The sequence below is a fragment of the Plectropomus leopardus genome, chromosome 4, assembly GCF_026936395.1.
Source record: "Plectropomus leopardus strain MGB_pleo_1.0 chromosome 4, ASM2693639v1, whole genome shotgun sequence".
Taxonomy (NCBI): Eukaryota; Metazoa; Chordata; class Actinopteri; order Perciformes; family Serranidae; genus Plectropomus; species Plectropomus leopardus.
Window position 1 is genome coordinate 31582587 of NC_142179.1, and position 21290 is coordinate 31603876.

General features: G+C 41.3%; 1 protein-coding gene across 8 annotated transcripts in view; it reads left to right on the top strand.

Moving 5' to 3' along the window:
• arvcfb (ARVCF delta catenin family member b) overlaps nt 1-21290 on the top strand; it is a 253471-nt gene that overhangs the window by 202384 nt on the left and 29797 nt on the right. For 7 of the 8 annotated variants that reach the window (XM_088077113.1, XM_088077114.1, XM_088077115.1 and 4 more), the window contains 4 exons: nt 1067-1184; nt 1319-1490; nt 4091-4108; nt 6467-6538. In XM_088077113.1, coding sequence (XP_087933239.1) covers nt 1067-1184; nt 1319-1490; nt 4091-4108; nt 6467-6538 — 380 coding nt within the window. The remainder of the gene's footprint in view (nt 1-1066; nt 1185-1318; nt 1491-4090; nt 4109-6466; nt 6539-21290) is intronic. The other variant, XM_088077117.1, reaches the window with a different exon arrangement.

The following is a 21290-nucleotide window of genomic DNA, read 5'->3' on the forward strand; positions in this document are numbered from 1 at the left end:
ATTCTAATAGAATTCAAATGTAAAGCATTATGGCTTTGAAGTTGTGTTCTTTTATTTATTTTTTTGTTAAACGGAAACATCATTTAGCAATGTTGGGTGTGATATGTGTTTCAGTCCACACAGCACTATAAAAGCAGCCAAGCTCTGCTTGCCTCCGCAAGGCTGCCACTCTTCCCCAGTACTAACTGGGGGTCGGCTAATGGGATTATGTGGGTTGGAAGCCCTCATAAATGAAGTCCCTGGTGAGGAGCAGGGAGCCCCAGCTATCCCTTAACCCTCTTTAAAGCCTCGCCTTTCACAGTCAGTCAGACAGCCGCTCTAAGACTGCACCAGCTCGGCTGCTGTGCTTATAGGTGCTGTGCTCAGGGCGCTGGCTGATGTAACAGGGATGGCATTTCCCTTTGTAGCAAAATGAAATTTATATTCATCATTCTTTTTAGATTATTCCTAAAGCGGTGGGGCTTTATTACATTGTACTTTTGAGGCAGACAGGGAGGATAAAGGCCACGGGTCACATGCGAACCCAGAACATCACAAGGTTTGGTTATACTGGTACTGGTTTGCTGATATTGGGATGGGAGTCATACATTTACCAGTTATTGTCGTCCACTCTGCAAATGTCTTTCTATGGGAATCATTTAACTAAGTAATAATAACAACGTCCAAACAACTTGGATCTTTCATGGCTTTGATGCACCCATACACTTCAAATGTTTTGTTTCTGCTTCGTCAGGTTTTGCAGGGTTTTATGTGAAAAAAAAGTGTTTATTGGCTAATGACTTTTGGCAAAAACAATTTGAAAACATCGATAAAACCCTTCAAATACCATGCAGGTCTTGATATATTGTTTTGTATCTATTTACAAAAAGTCAGAATTGCAAAATAATACATATCTCCCTCACAATCTTGCTAAGATCGAAATCATCTGCCCCTGAATGGTTGCAGATATAGATCTGTGTTGTGAATTCTATTTGTACAGGTTCCGTCAACAGTGTAATCATATCTGGTTGATGCTCAGATGTCTCCCTCATGCTTACTAAAAGTGTACGTCTGACTTTTCCTGCAGAAATGTGAGCTCAGACGGGGCAGAGGCTCGGCGCAGACTGAGGGAATGCGAGGGATTGGTGGATGCTCTGCTGCACGCTCTCCAATCAGCTGTAGGGAAGAAAGACATGGACAACAAGGTAAAAGTAAAACACATACTAGTTTGTGCAAATCGTACATACAACTGTTCTGTATTTGGTTCCTTGGATCCTATTAAAGTACTAAGCAGATGTACTTGTAAATCAGGATGTCTCTGTCTCTCTTTCTTTCCTAGTCTGTGGAGAACTGTGTTTGTATTATGAGAAACCTGTCCTACCACGTCCACAAAGAGGTGCCAGGGGCCGAAAAGTTCCAGGACCCCTCAGCACTACAGGCCCCTGGTTCAGCAGGACCACAGAGGAAGAAAAAGGATGACGCTGGCTGCTTCGGAGGCAAGAAGGCCAAAGGTGAGATGGAATTCCAAAATAAGATATTCTGCCTCTTGCAATTTTTGTTGCGTACACAAATTAGTGTATAGCATTTTGTTTAAATGATTGCCAGTCTTTTTTATTGTTTCTTTTGCCTTCTGTTTTTTAAATGGAATCTTTAGGATGTGAAAGGAGGATTTATTGTAACAGCTGGATTGCATAGATACCATTATTTTCTTTGTTCCCTTCTGCTTCTTTGTTGCATTTCAGTTCATTGTTGGTTTTATATGAGCGCTGGGCTCATATAAATCCCCTCTGACAATGACAATTGTATAGTAATCTGTCACATCGAATGTGCATATAGGCTTTATACTTTGGGTGTCTTAAATACAATTCTCCTCTATTGACAATCTTTTGAAAAAAGTTTAAATTTTACATAAACTGTTAACTCATTTGGCAATTGAGCCAAACAACAAATATTTCAGTGCTTTAAACTTGTTTAATCTCTTTAGTTTTCCAATATTTTTATCCTTTACATTTAGTAACTCAATCTAAACCATATTATCCCAGCATTTGGTTTGTAGACAGGATTTAAAATGCTCATAAAAATACATAAAAACACAAAAACAGTGCAGACATCACAGCGATTTATGTAAACAAGAGATCACGGCAATCACTTTAAAATAGAGAATGATTCACAACAATATGTGATAGTTTTGATTTTTTGAGGTGGGGTTACATTAAATATTTATCCACAGTCAGCTGATGTCAGTTGGCATGCCCCTAGTTTGTAGAAGCAAGCAGAAGTATCACCATGCAATGTACTGCTGTGGAGGGGTCAGCAACAAAATATATCTTAGCCACCAAGTCAATGAATATCATTTTAAGTGTGAGCTTTATTTAGACCATTTTCAACACTTCTTCTTGGTGTCAGGCAGCCCGTTCCAACCTGAAATAAAAGCCATTATCTATGCTCTCTTCAAAGCCACCAGACTCCGTTGACAAAACTAATTTTACCTCACAGAATACAGGAGTTGCTGAGCTACTGCTGCCTCGATCTATTAGTGAGTCAGTGTTATTTTGTGTCTTTTGTGAATCCAAACAAACCTTTGAATACACAATAACACAAACTAAATGACTGAGGCAGCACCAACTCCTGTGTTCTGCAAAGTAAAAATACTGTTTTCGTCAAAGAAGCCTGGTAGCTTTGAAGAAAGCAAAGCCACCAAACTCCTCTCCAAACTGGGGCTGTGCTGACCGCCATCTACTGCAGGTAATGCACCCACTACAGACAAGTACCTTGTATAACCCCACTTGAAAAAAATCCATACTGTCCCTTTAAATTTTACATTTTAACAAGCTGATGTGCCATAAACATGTGAGACTATGATGAGAAGTTTGTGTTCAGCACACTTGTAATAGACACACTGTAATAGATGTGTCATGGCACCGTCTGCTGCGTCAGAAGGTTTTTGTCGTTATTGACTCTGTAACAGATGTGCCGCGTACGCACGTGTTAGCGACATCTTAATCAGCATTCTCTTAGGCTGTTAGCTAAACGGCACCGTTATCCCCCTGCTGTACAACATTAATGGCTGCCATTAATCAGTCAGCCAATGAGGTGTGACTACCAGCCAGTGACCCTCGACCCCTCCGGCTCGTCGCAGAATCCTCTGGTTCAGGGGTCAGTGCAACACAGGAGCTTACATGTATACAGATATATAAACACACCAATTAACCATGTAAATACTTTCAGACATGCACACACACGCTTTGAATAATGAGATGTGTTTAACTGCTGCAGACCCTGAAGGTGTTCTTTGAAAAAAGAGGAGACTCAGGTACAGAAACATAAAATGCGGCTATAAAGGAGCATGGAGGCGGATGGTTAAGCAACACTGTCGGCAATATGCGTGGTAATTTGTTACCTTAAGTAGGCTAAGTTTGGCCTCCTCTTCAATTTAATGTCACATTCAGTATTAAATATACCATTATGCTCAACAAGCGCTCAGCAGTTCATGCTCTGTTTTAGCTAATAAACAGGCAGTTATTTCCATCTCTTTGAGCACATTTCTGTTCTTCCCAGGCAGCGATTTAAATGAAGCACTTATACGAACGCTGACAGTTTGTGCTGTTGTTATGTATATGTTCACTGTGACTCCTATCTGGCAATGGTAGCTGATTCCTTTCTTTCTCAGTCTTTTCTTTCTTTCTCATTTGCTAGCTGATTGTCATATCTTTTCCTATTTTCTTTTAAATTTCACACTTTTCTTGCTATTTGACTGTTTCTTCCTCCCTCCCCCGTTCTTTCTAAAAAGCCATCCCACTGAACTCTTTGTAGCATGCTTCTCAGAGAACAGCTCTGGACTGCTAATGGCTTCCCATCTAACCCTCTTTTTATCTCAAAAGTATTACTTCCTTTTTCTCTCTTTGCCCTCTCCTTTCTCTATTTTGTTTTTCCCCTTCACTCTTTTGCCTTCTCCATTCAGTAAAAGATGACTGCTTTTTGTGTAAAACTATTTGCATCTATTACACAGCTTCCTGACACACGCACACACGTCTTTTTCACCATGCCTCTTCTCTCTTCTCCCTGCTTTTGTGTTTTTTGGCATTGCCGCTGCTTCCTTGGCTAACTATAGAGGAATGGTTTAATCAAGGTGAGTGTCCCCCCTCAACCCTTTCTCACTTCAGCTCTCCCCCCTCCTCCTCCTCCCCCTCTCATCCCCCTCCCCTTACTGTAGAATATAGTTAGTAGTAGTCTTGGGTGTCCTCCAAAAAATCCAAGAAAGTTGCAAGGACTTGATAAAATTGGGGTGTTTCACTCATTCCACATGCATACCCTCACCGTACCTACCTGAGTGTTTTAGACTCCACCCATCCCAGCATTCACAGTGTGCTAGAATTAGTTGTTCCTCGGTCCTTTTAGTTAGGTGAAAGGTAAAGGCAGACGAAACAGGTAAGTCCTCTGGGATGTAAAGTAGAGCTTGACTAATCAAATGAGTCAGAGATGCAGAAATGAAAATTAAAACCTGAAATCTATTTTGTCCAATTTGAGGTGTAGAGCCTTTTAGACTGCAGGTAAAACTGATGTCAGCGGCTCTGACAAACGGCCACTTATTGTATCCAAACCTGATTCCCTCACCAATCCCTTTATGCTGAAGCATAAATGTCAAGCTCTGCTGCAGACCCTATAAATGTGTGTGTGTGTGTGTGTGTTTGTGTGTGTGTGTGTGTGTGTGTGTGTGTGTGTGTGTGTGTGTGTGTGTGTGTGTGTGTGTGTGTGTGTGTGTGTGTGTGTGTGTGTGTATATATATAGAGGCTTTGAATGATATGGACTATTGGTACTGAAACAGATTTGTATTGAAGCTGCCATTATTAAAGATTTTGCACAACAATACGCTGTCCTTAAAATATGAGCGTTTCCTTGAAAACAGGAAGGCTAGTCAACCAGAAAAAAATGGTGGCTGATTAAAATTCTGCTTACTCTTGGATTGGTTGGTGCGCTCTATCTGGTAGTGTTGTTTGTCTACCAAAGCTGCTTTTTTTTTTCCTGTCACAGAGCGCAACATAAACATTTGCCCAGAGCAAGTAAACTGTGTTCAGGCAATGGGAATGCACAATGTATTATCTGAAAATGAACTGCACATTGTAATGCTTTTCCACCTGAGTTACGCGAGTCCATCTCACCAACGAGGGCTGATGAGAAAAACCTGACATACTTGACACTATAAAATGTCACCAAGCATCCAATCAATTAGACAATCTTTTTTGGACGCACAGCCTTATTTAATTAACACCAGGGACTGTCCGGCCTATGAGAATTTGGACAGACATGATCACATCAACCAACCAGATAGAAGTTTACAGAACTAGCAAAAGGTTGAGGTTGTCATTGTTATAACCAAAAAAAGATAGTTCCTCAGTCGTTGGTCCTGAAGAAATGGTTTGACATTTTGGGAAATACTTGCTGAGAGTTGGGTGAGAGGTTTGATAACACTCTCATGTCTGTGTATGAAGCTAGATGCAGAGGTCAGTTAGCTTAGCTTCTATAAAGACTGGATGTAGTGGAAACAACTAGCCTGGCTCTGTCCATATTTTGTAAGCTTAACACAGAGCCACGCTGGGTGTCTCTCCCTGTTTCCAGTCTGTAATCTAAGGTAAGCTTTCTCTTGAGTGTAATAGTTAGCTTACAGCAATATGTGAGTGATATTGATCTATTTATCTAACTCAATATAAAGAGAAGTAATGACATTTCTCAAAATATCAAACTATTAGTTTAAGTTGCTCTCGGCAAATCAATGTTGGTGTTCTGTATTTTTGAATGTTTGACAAGGAGCAAATCCGCACTGACCAGAAATGTCACCGTCGTCAAGTTCATCTTGTTGTCTCTGTATCTCTGTAATGTCCCATGGGCATGTCCATATGCATGAGATCTGTAAACACCCACACACCCCACCTACTTAATTTCCCCTCATACACTGCATCAAAGTTACAGTAGGAAAATTTATGTATGTGGTTATGGAAAGAAGGTGTATGCAGTAATGTGTGTGTGTGTGTGTGCGTGTGTGTGTGTGTGTGGCCTTAAGCTCATATACTGTGTTTTCAGTATACAGTATATACTAATTCATCTTTGTGAAGTTTCTTCTGTTCTTTAGCCATCAGCGGACAATGTGGGATTTCTGTGTGTGCTTGGATATACTGTATCACGCTTCTAGCTCTCTGCACTGTGTATACATGTAAACATTCATGCTTTGTGTGGGTGAGTCTTGCAGACCGGGATTAGATCGATATGACCATTCAGAGATGGAAAAGTTAAACCATGAAAAGAGTGCTGTAAACATGGCTACATTTAGAGACACTGAATGTAAGCTATCTGCTACGAATCTCAAAATATTTCAATCAGCTTTCCGAACTCATATCGGTCTAACCCTGGCGTCAGCGACACCATCCTTTATTATCAAGTTGTTTTAGGATATGACACTGACTTTGTCTTCCCTCCTCTCTCCTCTACCCAGGCAGGAAAAACGGTGAGAATGATAAAAACTACGATACGTTGGATCTGCCCAAGCGCTCAGAGCCATCAAAAGGTAGGCCTCTGTCAAGCGAAACATCCCACTGTTATGTCTTTCGCTCGTGAGTGAGAATACCCCAGAGGAAATAACTTCCCTCATTAAGATGCCATCCTGCAAGAGAGGAGAGAAAGAAAAGAGTCAGATCTTGGACAGTGAGGCTAGGGAAGACATGTGATTGGTTTGGTTCTAGGCAAGTCAGGTGTGTAGGTCAACATGCGCGTGGGAGGTCTCTGACTGAGAGAGACAGTCTGGTAACGTTTTGTGCCTTTATTTTGGCAGTTGATTGTTGGCAGCTTGTGAGAGAATGAACTTTGTTTGCCTTTTTTTTAAAAAAATAAAACAATGCAGTGGGACACGAAAGACAAAAAAAGGCATCCATTGTTTTATCTGTTGGGTTGTACTCTGCTGAAATCCATTGGTGATTACTGAGCCTAGGAAAACATCTTCTGTCACATTTAATTTAAGCTTGAGGGTATGTGTCAAATTATTTTGAAATAAGAAAGCTGAGTTTGGCACATAATCCCCCATAAAGCAGGACATTTTATTTTTTACACCCCAATTTTTAAAAATAAATAAGATAAGATGTTTAAAATGTTGATTTAGAGGTGGAAACGGGGGGATTTTGGATAAAGCAAGGCTAGCCATTTCCAGTCTTTGTGCAAAGCCAATCATTTGCTGGCACTGGCTTCCTTTTTACCATACAAACATGAGAATGTTGTCAGTTTTAATCTCTTAACCTCAACTCTCTGCTAGAAAGTAAATAAACATATTCCAAAAATGACAATGTATCTCATCATGAAAATAATTATTAATTTTCGGTTGGAATTAGAGCTTTGATCAGGCTCAAAATATCAAAAAAGTCTGACCCGTGCCAGAATGACAGCAGTAGTGTTGGCCCGAGCCTAGATAAAACCCCAAATTTCCACTGTTTAAAAAAAAAAAATTAAAAATTGAGTATAAAAGAATTTATTACAAGCTAAGGGCACAATTTCTCCTCCTTCTCTTCCTTCTGTTATTTCAATAATCTATTGTCGTCCCTGTGTCTTCCACAGAAGAACTAGCTGCGCCCCTCGGTGTGAGCTCTGTCTTTGACTGTGCAGAGCTATCCGTGCTACGCACATCTCTCCCACTGTTGGAGAGGCAGAAGCATTCACAGTCAACCAAGTCACCCCTCGCAGCACCTCTCTCTTTCTTTCTCTTTCTCTTTCTGTCTGTGTTTTTTTCCCACTAGGATACACTCTGTCTCTCTCTCCTGGTTTTCCACTGTATTGCTCTCTTGTTCTGTCACTCTTCTGCTCTCTCTCTCTCTCTCTCGCTCTCTCTCAAAAAACCAAAAAAAAAACCACAGGTGAACTGGTGGGTACCTGAACCAACTCAAGCTCAGGTTAATATTAAGGAGTTACAGCCAGGCCAGGCCCAGCCCAAACTAGTGCCCAGTTGGGCTCAGGCTCGGGCTATTATGATATTGATTTATATACCATGACAAACTTTCTGGAAATGCTTCTGATTTATGTTTATACAGTAGATAAACTAAGTAGATAAGGATGCCTGCATATGGCTCATCTAGTCCTTTAAATCTCTGACAGATCAAGGTACTTCATCATGTTGATTCAAAAGTCATATAAATCCAGTACTGCCATATAGAAGCCCAGCTTACCTTGGTATAAATGGCGCAGAAAACCTGCTGATATATCGTCATATTTCCCAGCTCTATCTGAGCCTACAAGCCACAGTGCTGTATCTGCAGCATTGAACTTATTTCTGTAACACTACAATGTTGCAGAAATTGGATGTCAGCAGCACACAAAGGTGGATAGAAAGAGGTGTTTTGCTGTTATTTGCAAAGCTGAATGCGTTGCTGTTGGGTTCAAGGTAGCGGGCTTTTCTTGACCGTATTCAGAGAATAGTAACTGTCTCCTCTCCTCTCCTGATTTTTGTACCTCACTTTTATACTTTCCCCGCTTATCTGCCATATCTATAAATATTATAACATGTGAGCTGCGCTGTGGGAACTTGGCAAACTTACCACGTGGAGGTTTGAAGAGTGCAGCTTTGTCCCCAGACTCTACGACTGGCTCTGGCAATCCTGTGTGACTAAGCATGTGTATGTGCACTCATCCTCTCTTTGCCTCTGTGTTTTGGCACTGACGGGCTGTTGTAACAGTCATAAAAGCAAATTAGTATGCAGCGCACACATGAGTGCATCTGGATGGTAATAGAATGTGTATTTGCTTGTGTGTGAGTGTGTATAATACCTTCCTGCGTGGAAAGGTGTACGTGTTTGAGGCCGTCCATCTGTCTAGTGGTGTCTGTGGAATTTGCCCACACTTGTTACACACCCTTATGTAGTATTTACACATCAGCACCTTCATCAATGTCTAGTGGCAGGCACTCAAAGTCAATACCACTTCCTGTTTGACTGTTAATTAGCCACATTAACACGGCAAAGTGGGCTCTCATTAAACTAGATCACAATTAATTGCTGTGCTTTTCCAAGTTAAGCCGATTTTGCATTTTTTTTTCTTTTTTTATCACTCCTAAAGTAAAGGAAAGCAGATGAGCTCCAAGGATGATAATTAATATTTTCCACTCACTGGGTTTTTATGGGCAAATGCCAAGCTGGCATGCTGCGACTGCGAATCTATAGCGGTTACAATTGTGGTGCGATTACGTTACACAATGTGCTAACAACACCCCTCGGAGTTTTGAATTCCGGAGGAAGCAATTATTGTTATAGGCCTAAATGTCAAACACAGTTGAAATGTGTGTGTGGGTTCATATCGGGGAGAGAGAGAGAGAGAGAGAGTGCTCGGCATTTTCTTGCTCGCAGACAGACAAATCATATTTGACGTTTATTAGCTCCACACACAAGCGCATAACAACAGTGAGGTGCATGGATAATAAGCTTAATCACTGGAGCGAAACCCACATTGACTTTTAAAGCGCATTTATCACTTTTTCCTCTCCAGGAAACATCGGAGGTGAAAGTGCTGGTGACTGCGAGACAATAAAAGTCAATTGCGTGCCTTGTTTGTTTGTCTATGAAAATGTATGTTTGTGGGTGTTCACGTCCTCCACCCCATGCCACCACAATGAACCCTGGTCATCTGTAAAGAGTTTGCAAAGAGAGATAGAGAGACGAGCGCTCATTTGGTGGCGATGGCTGAGGGAGATATGGGAGATTACATGTGTATCCCGGTGCTGATCTGATGTCAGACAGAGGGAGGTCAACGCCGGGACCAGGCTGGACCTGGCAGTGAGCAATGATTAATCTTTGTGTTTGTGTGTGGATGTGTGTGTATGAAAAGGAAAAAGAAAGAGAGAGGAAGAAAAGAAAACAAGGCCTGATGGGTACTGTAAGTCTCATGGCTATTTTAAACATGTCTTCATGTTTGAAGCCAGTTGTTCTGAAGAGTGTTTTGAATTTTTCCAAAGCTGTGTTAATAGATTTTATGGCCACGTGAGCACAGATGAATAGGCTGTAAACACAATATTGACATATCATCACCTTATTAAGTTACGGAGAACGAACAGACACTTGCTTATTTACACATCCAGCAGGCACAGGGCAACACCAGAATTCATTTGGAGTTGTGTTTCTGGCAACCTTATGAATATATAACACTTTATATAATCCAACATCTCCTGAAAAAGATATCTGTCACTTGATAAATCCTCCATTATGTTCACCAGCTAGTCCCCACCTGTGTCTGTGGGCTGTTTTGTGCTGGGCAGGTAGTGTGTAACGGCCCGCTGTGACTGGACTGAAGCTTATCAGAACAGTGAGCGTGAACCGAAATAATACTTTTGATACCTGTAAAACAAAAACGAGCTTAAAAGGCGTAAGACATTTAAACACTCCATAGAGCTGAGGGGAACTGGTGAGTTGGATGACGTTTCTCTGGAGGTTTGTCACTATGAGTGAGTGGCCCCTTTACCATACATCTATACATTTGATCCGTTGTTATATGTTTTATATATATATATATATATATATATATATATATATATATATATATATATATATATATATATATATATATATATATATAATTTTTTTTTGCAGCTCCTTAAAGAAAAAGCACAACATTTTTGTAAATGTACTTCACATTCTTGCACAGCTTTAAACCTTTTTAAAAACCACCAAAATGCATCCTGTAGCCAGATTATATCTAGATATGATTTAATGCAATTATATTTCCACCTGGTATTAATATGTGACTCTATTGTCCACACTGAGATGCATTTGAGATCTTATTTCTCTGTCCAGTTATACCAAGTAGAGACAGTCTAAAGGAGCCCTGCCTCTGCAGGCTAAATACAATTACAAACACTGCACATCATGATATTTTCTGCAGTCAGAATTTCAGAGAAAACACTGGCAAAAAAATAAAACAGATATAAAAAAAAAATCTTGGTCCATATATTTCTTTGCTATATACTGTACGTCAGTCAGTCAGGAAGACTTAGAAGGCGGCAGTGATGGTAAGGAAGATGGAACAGGCCTACACGATTGTAAAGACAGTGATCGACATGAAGAATACATTACAGATAAAAGAGAAATATCAGCAGTGTGAGCATCAGATGAGAGAGACCACAGCATGGCCAGACAGCTTCAGAGCCAGGTGAGGGAGAGACGCTGCTACCTCGCTGGTTAGGAACAATTGTTACATACAGATTACATATTTCCACCATTGTAGTCGCTGTATGTGGATTGAAAACGCAATTGCATATACATTTGAGTTCAATGTGGTCACAGAAAACCCTAACCTAGTAGTTTGGCTTTCCTCAATGCATTTTGCGTGCATTTATACCTGTACTTTAATGTGGTCAAGCGTAATCCGATTGCAACTCAATTATCAAAAAGGACTTTTAATTCAAGGTGTGAATGGGGGTCTCAGATGAAAAGATTTATAAAACTTTCATGTCTTTCAAGTATATATGAAGCTGCAGCTGGGCAACAGTTAGCTTAGCTTAGGATCAAGACGGAAGCAAGTTGATAGACCTTGCCTGGCTTCTGTCAAGAAAAATGTCGACCACCTCTACGGGTCACTAATTAGCACTTCAGATCTTGTTTGTTCTGTCTGTGCAAAAACACTTTTTAAATCTTCAATTTGTTATTTTACAGGCGGTTTGGTAGTCACTTCATGTCCTCACTTTGAGCTTCCCAAATAACCACTGACCTAACTTGGCAAAAGCAAATGGTCGAAATAATAATCAAATTTTCTCCAAATGTTGACCTTTTACTTTAAGGCTGTGTGAGGCAGGCTGTGAATAATGAATGTCTTCTCTCAAAAGCAAAAGTGAAAGTAGTGTTAAATTAATATAAATACCTCTGCAAAAGCTCCAGATTGTGGTTCACAACCTACCAAATGCAACACTGATTTCTTGTTAGTAGTTTCTTTTAACCATGGCCTCTTTTATCTTTTCCTAACCTTAGCCAAATAGTGTTAGTTTGAAAAGGAGCTGAGAAAAACTTTGCTGCTATGAGGTTTAAGGAATCACTGGTCCCACACAAAGATAGTGAAAAAATGAAATAACTGTTTTTTAAAAGTAAAAATCGAGTATCAACGTGATTTAGGTTGAATGCGTACAGGCATTAACCCAGACACACATGCAGACAGAGCCAAAAATGTCTATCATAAACCAAACATCTTTTCCTGCATTTTTGCATTTATTGACTATATCTCATAAATCAATGCGGTTGTTTGAGTGAACCCGTCTCGACAGATTCTCAGTTGTTGTTATTCGTCCTTCCAGTTAATTGCGTGGCCACTTTGTCCACCCTAATTGATTAAGTGAGTTATTTTGTCCATGCAGTTGCTCCAGAAAGGAGACCTGTTGCAGGCCCATACATCAGCCGAGAAGTCCATTATTCATGCCGCCCAGAACAGAGGCAGAGAACGAGAGAGGGGCGGCTGTAACAAAAGTAATTAAGAAGTGTGAAAAGACGCATTTCATTAAAGAGCCGGTGAGTGCAGCAGCCCCTGAGATGATGAAACATTTTCCCAGCAGTTAATTGAAACCACGGCGTAAACCTTTAGATTGGAGAAAGGTCAGGTGAGGAGAGAGAGGAGGGAGGAGCGGCGTGATGTGTGATGACTGTCTGCACTTCTTTCCTCCTTTTACTTCTTAGAGTGGAGGTTCAAAAAAAGCTTCAGTGAGAACTAAAAATGATAGGCTTCCTTTTGCTGAGGTTTCCTCCAATCTGAGGAGGTTGAGAGAATACAGAAACAGTTGTTGGTTGTTCTGAGTGAAACACAGTGTCTAAAATTAATTAGCTTTTACCTTTTATGCAGCCTTCATCCCTTCCCTTAGCTTCCCTCTTCATCTGCTGCACTCATCTCTCTCCAATGTATTGTCAGTGCGGTGTCATGATGCAGCAGAGCAAAAAGAATCTCACATCCTCTCTGAGCATGTGGGTGTGTTTTCAATGAGCTCCAGCAACCAAAGTAATGGAGTACAAGTGCTCAGATCACGCAGAAACCAAGACAGGAATCGTTTAACCTGCCGGATGAGGGAGGTGGGCTTTGGCCTTTGTTCTAGATGTGCGCACGGACAGCTGAGCTCGTAAAAGCTGTCTCAGATGGGTTAAGATACTATTTGTTTGTCGTCTCTTACGCATGTGTCGCCAACTGCACGCACCCTTTTTTTTATTCAGTGAGGTCAGACTAAAGGGTGCACTCAAGTGCCATGACTTTCAAAATGTATTATCTTTTTTTGTAAATGAGACTAAAGGCTTAATCATGCTTCTGTACCAATGTGGACAGCTGTGATATACAGTTACGTACAGATAAATTAGGGCAGCAGCTAATAATTTTTTTAAAAAATAGAGTATTCTACTGATTGTGAACAGAATATAAGGAGGCCTTGTGTGTGCATGCATGTGTGACACGTTCATAATAAAGGCATTAGCGGACACCAGCTCCTGAGACAGACCTTCAGTTAGCAGCTGTAGCATCTCAAAGTCAACCAGTGCAAACCCCAGCACTTGCTGCTGTATGCAGCTTTTGTCATCGAGTTACTCGACTTTCTCAAGGAATCATTTTAGCCTTAATTTACATACATCCACATACAGTACTTTGCAGAAGATCTTAGACCACCTTAAACTTTATTTTAGCAAGGCTATAATGACCATTCGTATTTATTTCTCAGTAGTCTCTTTAAGATACAAGTATTTAGTGAGACCTCCCTTTCCACTTAGCATTTCTTGAACTCACTTGAACAGACGGTATGAGATTTACAATTCTAATGCTCTGTTGTATTTACACCAGGTTGCATTCAAAACATTGTTTGGGCTGCTTTTTGTCAAGGTTTTACGATTCCATGTTTCACACTAAATATTGACTTCAGTCTGAAGAGGCCATTTTGAGCCATATTGTTCATACTTTTTTGGTGTTATGTATTGAACACGTTTTCTGTTTTATTTGTATCTCAATAAAATACATTGATATATATATATATATATATATATATATATATATATATATATATATATATATATATATATATATATATATATATATATGCACCAAAACTTTTGAAGTAGAGTGGGTGTTTCTGTGTTTCTGGCACACCTTCACCAACTTCCAAGGTGCATGAGAATGAATGAAGTCTTGAAGAGGTCAAAGACTTTATAAAAACTTGTTGACTTTATAAAAAAAGTTGTTCTCTAAACTACAAGTGTTGCTGGATCTCTTTGACCTCTTCAGGCCTAAGACTTTTGCACAGCACTGTACTACAATAGGGCAGATGATCAAATTTATGTCACACGGGCCCGTGCAGCCACTTGGATGCCCGATCATTAATTGGCTCTAAGAGTCTACTGTCATGCTAACAGGTCTGTGAATTTTTACTAAGTCTGAACAAATAACCAATATTGCCATCCCTAGTTCCGTGTAGCTAGTCCTGTAATAAAATTTAAATGCAGGTTGTGGGTAGAAAAGTTCCTTTCTGACCATGTGGAGTTCATATATCAACCAACCCTCAGTGTAAGTAATATTAATCAAAAACATGCGTACGGTGCCAGCTTAAAAAAAATCCACATCAGTGAACTCCTGATTGCCTTTCACCTTCTACCTCTTGGCCAGCACCACCAGTATATTTTTAATATGAGGAAATAATTGGAAACTTTGTGGGTGAGTGCTGTCTCCTCTGGCAGAGCTTATTCCCACCATGATGGATCTTTTTGTCAAACTGCTTGTAGTTTCCAGTGAGGCTGATTGATCACAACTGCATTAGGTAGCGCTAATTAGTCATATCTGACAACAAGGGCAATCTGACGAAGCAATAAAGGCCTTGTGTTTGAAAAGCATCGGTGCTTTCCATGACTTTGCCCTTTTGCTCTCTCTCTTTCTCCTCCTTCCTCTCTCACCATTTCTCATTTCTCTCGCTCTCTGCCACTTCAGTGCTCTCTCCATCCCTGGGAGATTTATTGTGCTCTGTTCGCCTTGCACACTCTGGGCAATTGATAAAACTGTAGCGTTTACCAAGACGACAACTGTGTAACGCGTCTCACTGCTTTGTCTTGCAAGCTGAGCATTTAATTTGTGGAGAGGTCTTAGCATTGACAAACAACACTGGTACAGTCTGTTATGTATTGCGTTGTATAACCCTCTTTGATATCATCCCACTGGAGGCCTTTATTTGTGGTGTAATGAACACTGGCTGTTTTTGCTATCAGAATCATCTCCGTCTCTGATGCATCACGGCTCTTGAAGTCTGAAAAGTCAGGGGCTCAATTGAATTAAGGAAGACAGAGCTACACTTTCATTGTTTTTCCTCATTGCTGTTGTGGAGGAGAAATATTTCACTTAATGGCTCTGTGGCATGAATCTGTTTCTTCTAATCCTCGCTGTAATATCTCCATGGCTCGTAAGCTGCGGCAAGAAAAACAGTCGTCTTGCCCGGAGGCACGACGAACGTCCTGCCGCAGTGAGCAAATATGTTCAAGCGGATCCATTTTTCAAGATAAAGCATCTTTGCGTCATTAACTGCTGCCAAGTTTGCTTCTGAGCGGCACGATCCCAAAGGGAGGGGAAGTTTTGGTCTGTTCTGCGTCTACTTTACATCCAAAGTTTAAGCAGAATATCATGAATAATTTACCCTCCATCCAGAAATCCAAGCAGCGGCATTTCAGAGGCGTCCCCCATTTTCATGGCTGTGGAATTCAACACCCAGATAATAGTGACCCCTGGCCTTGCTGAGTTCATACTAACTTGCAGCGTGTTGTCCACATCGTTGAATCACTTACTCTTCCGTTCAGAATAAACACACCACTCAGTTGCGTCTCTCCGTCACCTCCTCTTCCTCACTTCCTGCTGTCACATTTCACAGCAAAGTGAGAGCCCAAATGGCAACGGCTGCCTCGTGAATGTCTGCACCCCGAATGTCTTACTGCATACACAGAGCATGCACACAAACAAAAAGCATGCAGACAAACATACAGCACTCATACGACACATGCTAACGCACATTCACACACTTTCTCACTTTCAGCTTCTATCATGACACATAGTGTCCACTCAACACAAGGTTAGATCCAGACTGTCTGGCACCTTACATCAATCTCCGTCTTTCTGTAGCCTCAGTCATCACATTTCTCTCAGCATTACGCCTTCCTTATGCCAAATATACAGTGTGTTGCATCACCTCTACAGTTTATTTTACTGGATGCTGTCACGCCAGAGGGAAGTCTGTCCTCCAAGAAAAGGAGGCCAGTGTATCACGAGGTGTGAAGAGCGACTAATTGGTTTCATATATTTCCATTCCATTTTCTGCCGTAACCTTCATATGGAGAGGCAACACTAAATGGATACAAACAAACAGAGACCAAAAAGAGAGACTGTATCTCAGGAGACCTGCTAGTTAAATAAAGGATAAATAAATATAAACAAGAACCTAGAACCAAAACATTAGACATAATCATGCTCCTCTGGAATTTCTACCCAGTTTGTAATACAGTTTCCTGCAATAAACAACTTTTTACAGGGATGCCCGAAGTGGCAACAGGAGATAATTGATGGCTGTGAGTCAAATCACAGATGCTATATTACAGGATTTACACTCCCTTCATGCATCTCGGGCTTTCCACGCAAACAAAACAGCATTTTAAAAATGAAAGTGTTTTCCGTACAAGCATGTTTTAGCACTTTCAGAAATAATATCCATCCATACTAACATGCCTGAAAAGGCATATATGATCATTTGCGTACACATGGTGTGCGTGTGCAGATGTAAACAGGAAGCAGATCTGTGATTGGTTGCTTAGTTGTAGAAAAGACTACAGAGCAAAATGGTAAAAAATAACACCAGAGATTTCTTTGCTTGAACTGATGATGGAACTGTGTGGGCGGCGGAAATCATACATTGGGAGTAGATCTAAAGTAAATGTGGTACGATGAGTCCCAATCAGGAAACAAACGTTGGTGTCTGTGTCATGTTACTGTGTCAGCTGCTTTTTCAAAATCTCCATTTTAGGGGTTAAAATATGCCAGCGTATTAATGGTAGAGTACGCCGTTGTGCAGCCTGTAAAGTTGCCCCTCTGGTAATGAAAGCTAAAATGATGCTAAAGTCTGTCATCTTTCTTACTGTCACATTAAAGCAACAGAAGGAAAGCAAGTTGATTTTGAAAGTTGTGGTTGTACAGAAGCCATGAAGTGAATGTGTGGTGGTAATCTGATCCAGAATTGCTAGAATTGTCAAGTGTAAAGGCATCTTACCTACATGTCATTTGAAGCACCTGGACCTATTTTTCTTTTTGGCACTCCATAGAGTGGGTTGATGGTGGAGGGACGCATAGCTTTTTCTTTACATGGAGAAAGACCGACGTGTTTAGAAAACAGTTCTGAGTAAAATTTAAAGGTTTGGCAGTACCTCAGTTACCTTGGTCACACAGCATGGCCACAGTGTGCATATTTGTCTGTAAAGTATGATGTCATGTGTTAAATACATATGCCAACATGTTAAAAGCTCCAGATGCTAAACATTCACCCCTCCCCCATCTCCTCACCTGAGATTAGAACCCAATCCTGCACTGCCACACCAATTTTTGGGTGTGCCACTGAGCCTGCTCAGCTGGCCACAGCTAACCAGACACTCCTCACATGCCAGTCACTTTCCCTCCTTTCATGTTGATAATAAAACAAAGCACAACACCGAAAAAAGGGACTAATTATGTGGATAGCCAGCGGCTTGCAGCTGACGTTTCAGCAACTGCAGTCCCCCCCTTTCAACTTGCCACCATCCTCTCATGAGCCGTTTCACACAGGCAGTGATGAAAAGGAGTGATAATAAGGCTAGGAGGAGTAAAAAATAAATGAAGGGAGCGAGAGGTTTATTTAAGTGGGACCACCTTGTGTTTTGTTGGAAATACAAAGAGGTTTGCATAATAATGCTATTCCTAGGAGGTCTCGTTGAGAGTGGCTGCTCTACTCATCATTAGTGGAATGAAGTCCTTGCAGATTAGTGTGTGTGTTTGTGTGTACATTGATGCATTGCAGCATTTATCCACCTGTGTTTGGTAAAGGATAATGGTGTGCCTCCAATTCCCAGCATTTCCTCTGTGGCAGTGCACAAACCTAACAGGACTTCCACCCAGTGCGATAGCACTGATCAGCCGTTTCTCAAGTTGTGTAAACTTTCCGTACCCAAGAAAAACTAAAACTCCGGGAGTGCTGGGAATACACAGTAGCCACCAACATCAGGCTCTTCAGATGATTAACCATGTCATTTGCCTCCCCCATCTCCCTAAAACCTGAGCAGTTGGAGCAAAGTGATAATTATGAGACAAGAAGGATTCCAGGGAAGTCGGAGCAAGCGCAGTGAGATTTACTTGCCAATTGGAGCCTTTGTTTGGCCCCGTTCGAGGCACAAGAGCGCTGCTTCCTGTTTCTGCAAGAGACGCTTTAATCTAATTAAAAGCAGATTAATGGCGCACTGACTGGCATCGCTGGAGCTACAACACAGGCTTAGTGAAGGGGGGAAAATACCCCCTTCCAGAATTTGCCACTGTCCTGTTACTAGTAAACAGTGGATGAAATATTGGTCGTAAACAGTCTAGACTGTTGTAAACAGGAGGGCCTAAATGCACCCTGAGGACTGCTGTCCTTGTATACATTCGAAGGAGAGGGTCAGATGGAGCAGAGAGGAGTTCAGTGCTGGCAGGCGTCCAATCATCTGTCCCTCCACTGAGGTTTTACTCTCAGCATAAAATCACTCACAGTTACTTTATGTATCAGGCAAGCATGATGCTTTAGATTATATTTTATGGATTTAACTGATGCTTATATCCTATGCGACATCGAATTTGCACACTCCTTGTAAGCGAGTAAGCAGAGGAGCAGAAAGGTCAAATTCTCAGCACTTTAACAACATCCCTGCGACTGCACAACAGCCATGAAAGAGATGAGGAAGAGACAAGGAAGTATAAACAGTCTAAGGAGAAAGATGTAAGCTGCTATTTATGTAGGAGAGCGCGAAGAGTGAGTGGGAAGAGGGCAACATGAAACGCTTTTTTGGCAGTGAGTGTTTTTTTCAGCATCCACAGCCAATCTGTTTGACTGGTCTATAATCATAGTATTTTGGATTTTAATGTGCGTTTGATTTGACGATGGGTTCATTTAAGCCGGCGGGGGCAACTCATCTCATCCTCACTGCCTTTCATTTGACTCCTATAAGCGCACTCACACAAATCCTAATTCATACAGCTGTCCACAAACACACACACACACAAACTCATTTAAGCACACAAACTCTCTCTCTCTCTCTCTCACACACACACACACACACACACACACAATGGACAGTGCACTGTGCCCTTTACCATGAGGGTGGTATTATGTGGCTATTAGAGGTGCTGTTGTTTGTCAGGGTGCTGCAGAGAGAGATAATATTACCTGAGAAAATTGACCACAGCATCCTCCATGTGTGTGTGCCAGTGTGTATGTGTGCGTGTATCTGTGGAGAAAAGCATAGACTGTCATCCTCCAAGGCGAGAGTTAATCCAGAGTATCCATCACACTTTAGCGTGCCCTTTCACAAAGGGGGGGGGTACGAGGCTGGAGGGAGCGTTAAATGAGAGATGGGCGCTGACACCAACCCAGACACAGGAAATCCCTCCGCCGTCAAACACCATCACGGCCGTCATCACGCATCCCAGACGCAGAGTCTAGCCGGAGCTGGAGGGTGCACTTGTTTAGGGGCTGTGGTGCAGCAGCTAGGTTGACTTAAGGATGTTTTTTTTCACTTATAATTAGACTGAATTATAGAGGAAATACCGCCAACACAAAACCAGAAAACATGCACATTTCCTCATATTTTATCTTGTTTTATAGAGTTGCGAAGCTTTTGCATCAACACTCCCCACCTTTGCTGTTGATTTACAAAAATATTGCTTCTATAAATACTCACTCTCTCCTGGTGTTAGCAGAATGACCCAAGCAGAAACAGCCAGAGCAACTTAAAGGTCCTGCACACCCACACAGCTCAATGCCTTGGATGGAGCTATGGTGGGGATTACTGGTTTCTATAGGTACAACAACAGTAAAGTCAGAGAACCCACACAGTCCTGAGGAGAGGTCAGATTAGGCACAGTAAGTGGCCCCTGTGTGGGTGTTTGGCCAGTACCGGGGCTATGTGGAGGCACAGGTGTAAAAAACAACAAATGAACTCAGGTGAAAGCTTTTAGTCCAATTAACACACAGGGAGACAAAACAAAAGCAGAGCAACTAAAGCAGGAGGACCTCTAGAGACAAAACAAAGAGTTTTAAAAAACACAACAAATTACCACTGAGACAAAAAAACACAGACTCTTATTACATCCTATCACAGGTCATTCATTTGAGAATAGGAATGTGGATAATACAGGCTGTTCATGAGGGCAGTGTATGATATATTTTTGAACCTGTGGCCTTTTATCAATCAGTCTATCCGTCAATGGACATGTTAATCCATTGCCAGCACCTCCTAAATCCTTTAACTGCAGAGTTTTGCTCTTATTATTCCCCCATGCACACCGCATCAACATCAAATACCTGCACCACGTTCTGGTAGCAAAATAGCTCTGTATTTAGGTTTTGTTATCGGCAAAAAATATTGACTATTGGTTCCAGCCGCTTTAAAGAGTTTCTGCACACTTAAATGTTTTTTGAGTCGTGAACGAAATGACAAAAATGACAGCCATGAAGACTGACTGAGGACAGTATTGGCAGACAAACTGGTAGGAATCATGGGGGGAATCAATGGGGATTTACTCATTTCTGGAGCGAGCCTCAAGTCGCCATTTAAAGAACTACAGTTTTTGCCACTTCCTTGTTGGCTTCATTTTTCAGCCCTGGAGGTTGCCGCTTGGTTTGAAATGACTCAACACGTCTGCTCTTTTAAATCAGCCCTAAAACTTGCATGCCAGTGCAGACATAAAGTCGACCAATCGGGAGTTATCTACGTCATGAAATGTATATAAAAAAAAAGATTGTTAAAGGCCTCTAATCAACTTCTCCGTCATACATGTTTCCCCTATTTCTTAGCTTTTTGCCCACTTTTTTAACATTTCTCAAAATTATGCTGTGTGTGGAGTTAGGCTCAGAAGTGGGGGTGAAGTCACACTGTAAACCAAAAATGAAAGAACAGGCTTTAGTGCAGCTTTAGTCTGTGTATGTGCGTGTGTTAAAGCTGTATTCCATCATCCAGGCTGCAGGCTCAGGCCCCAATCAGTCTCTACCACCACCCCCACCCCCCTTTACCCCACATCTGCTTCAGTAAGGCCTC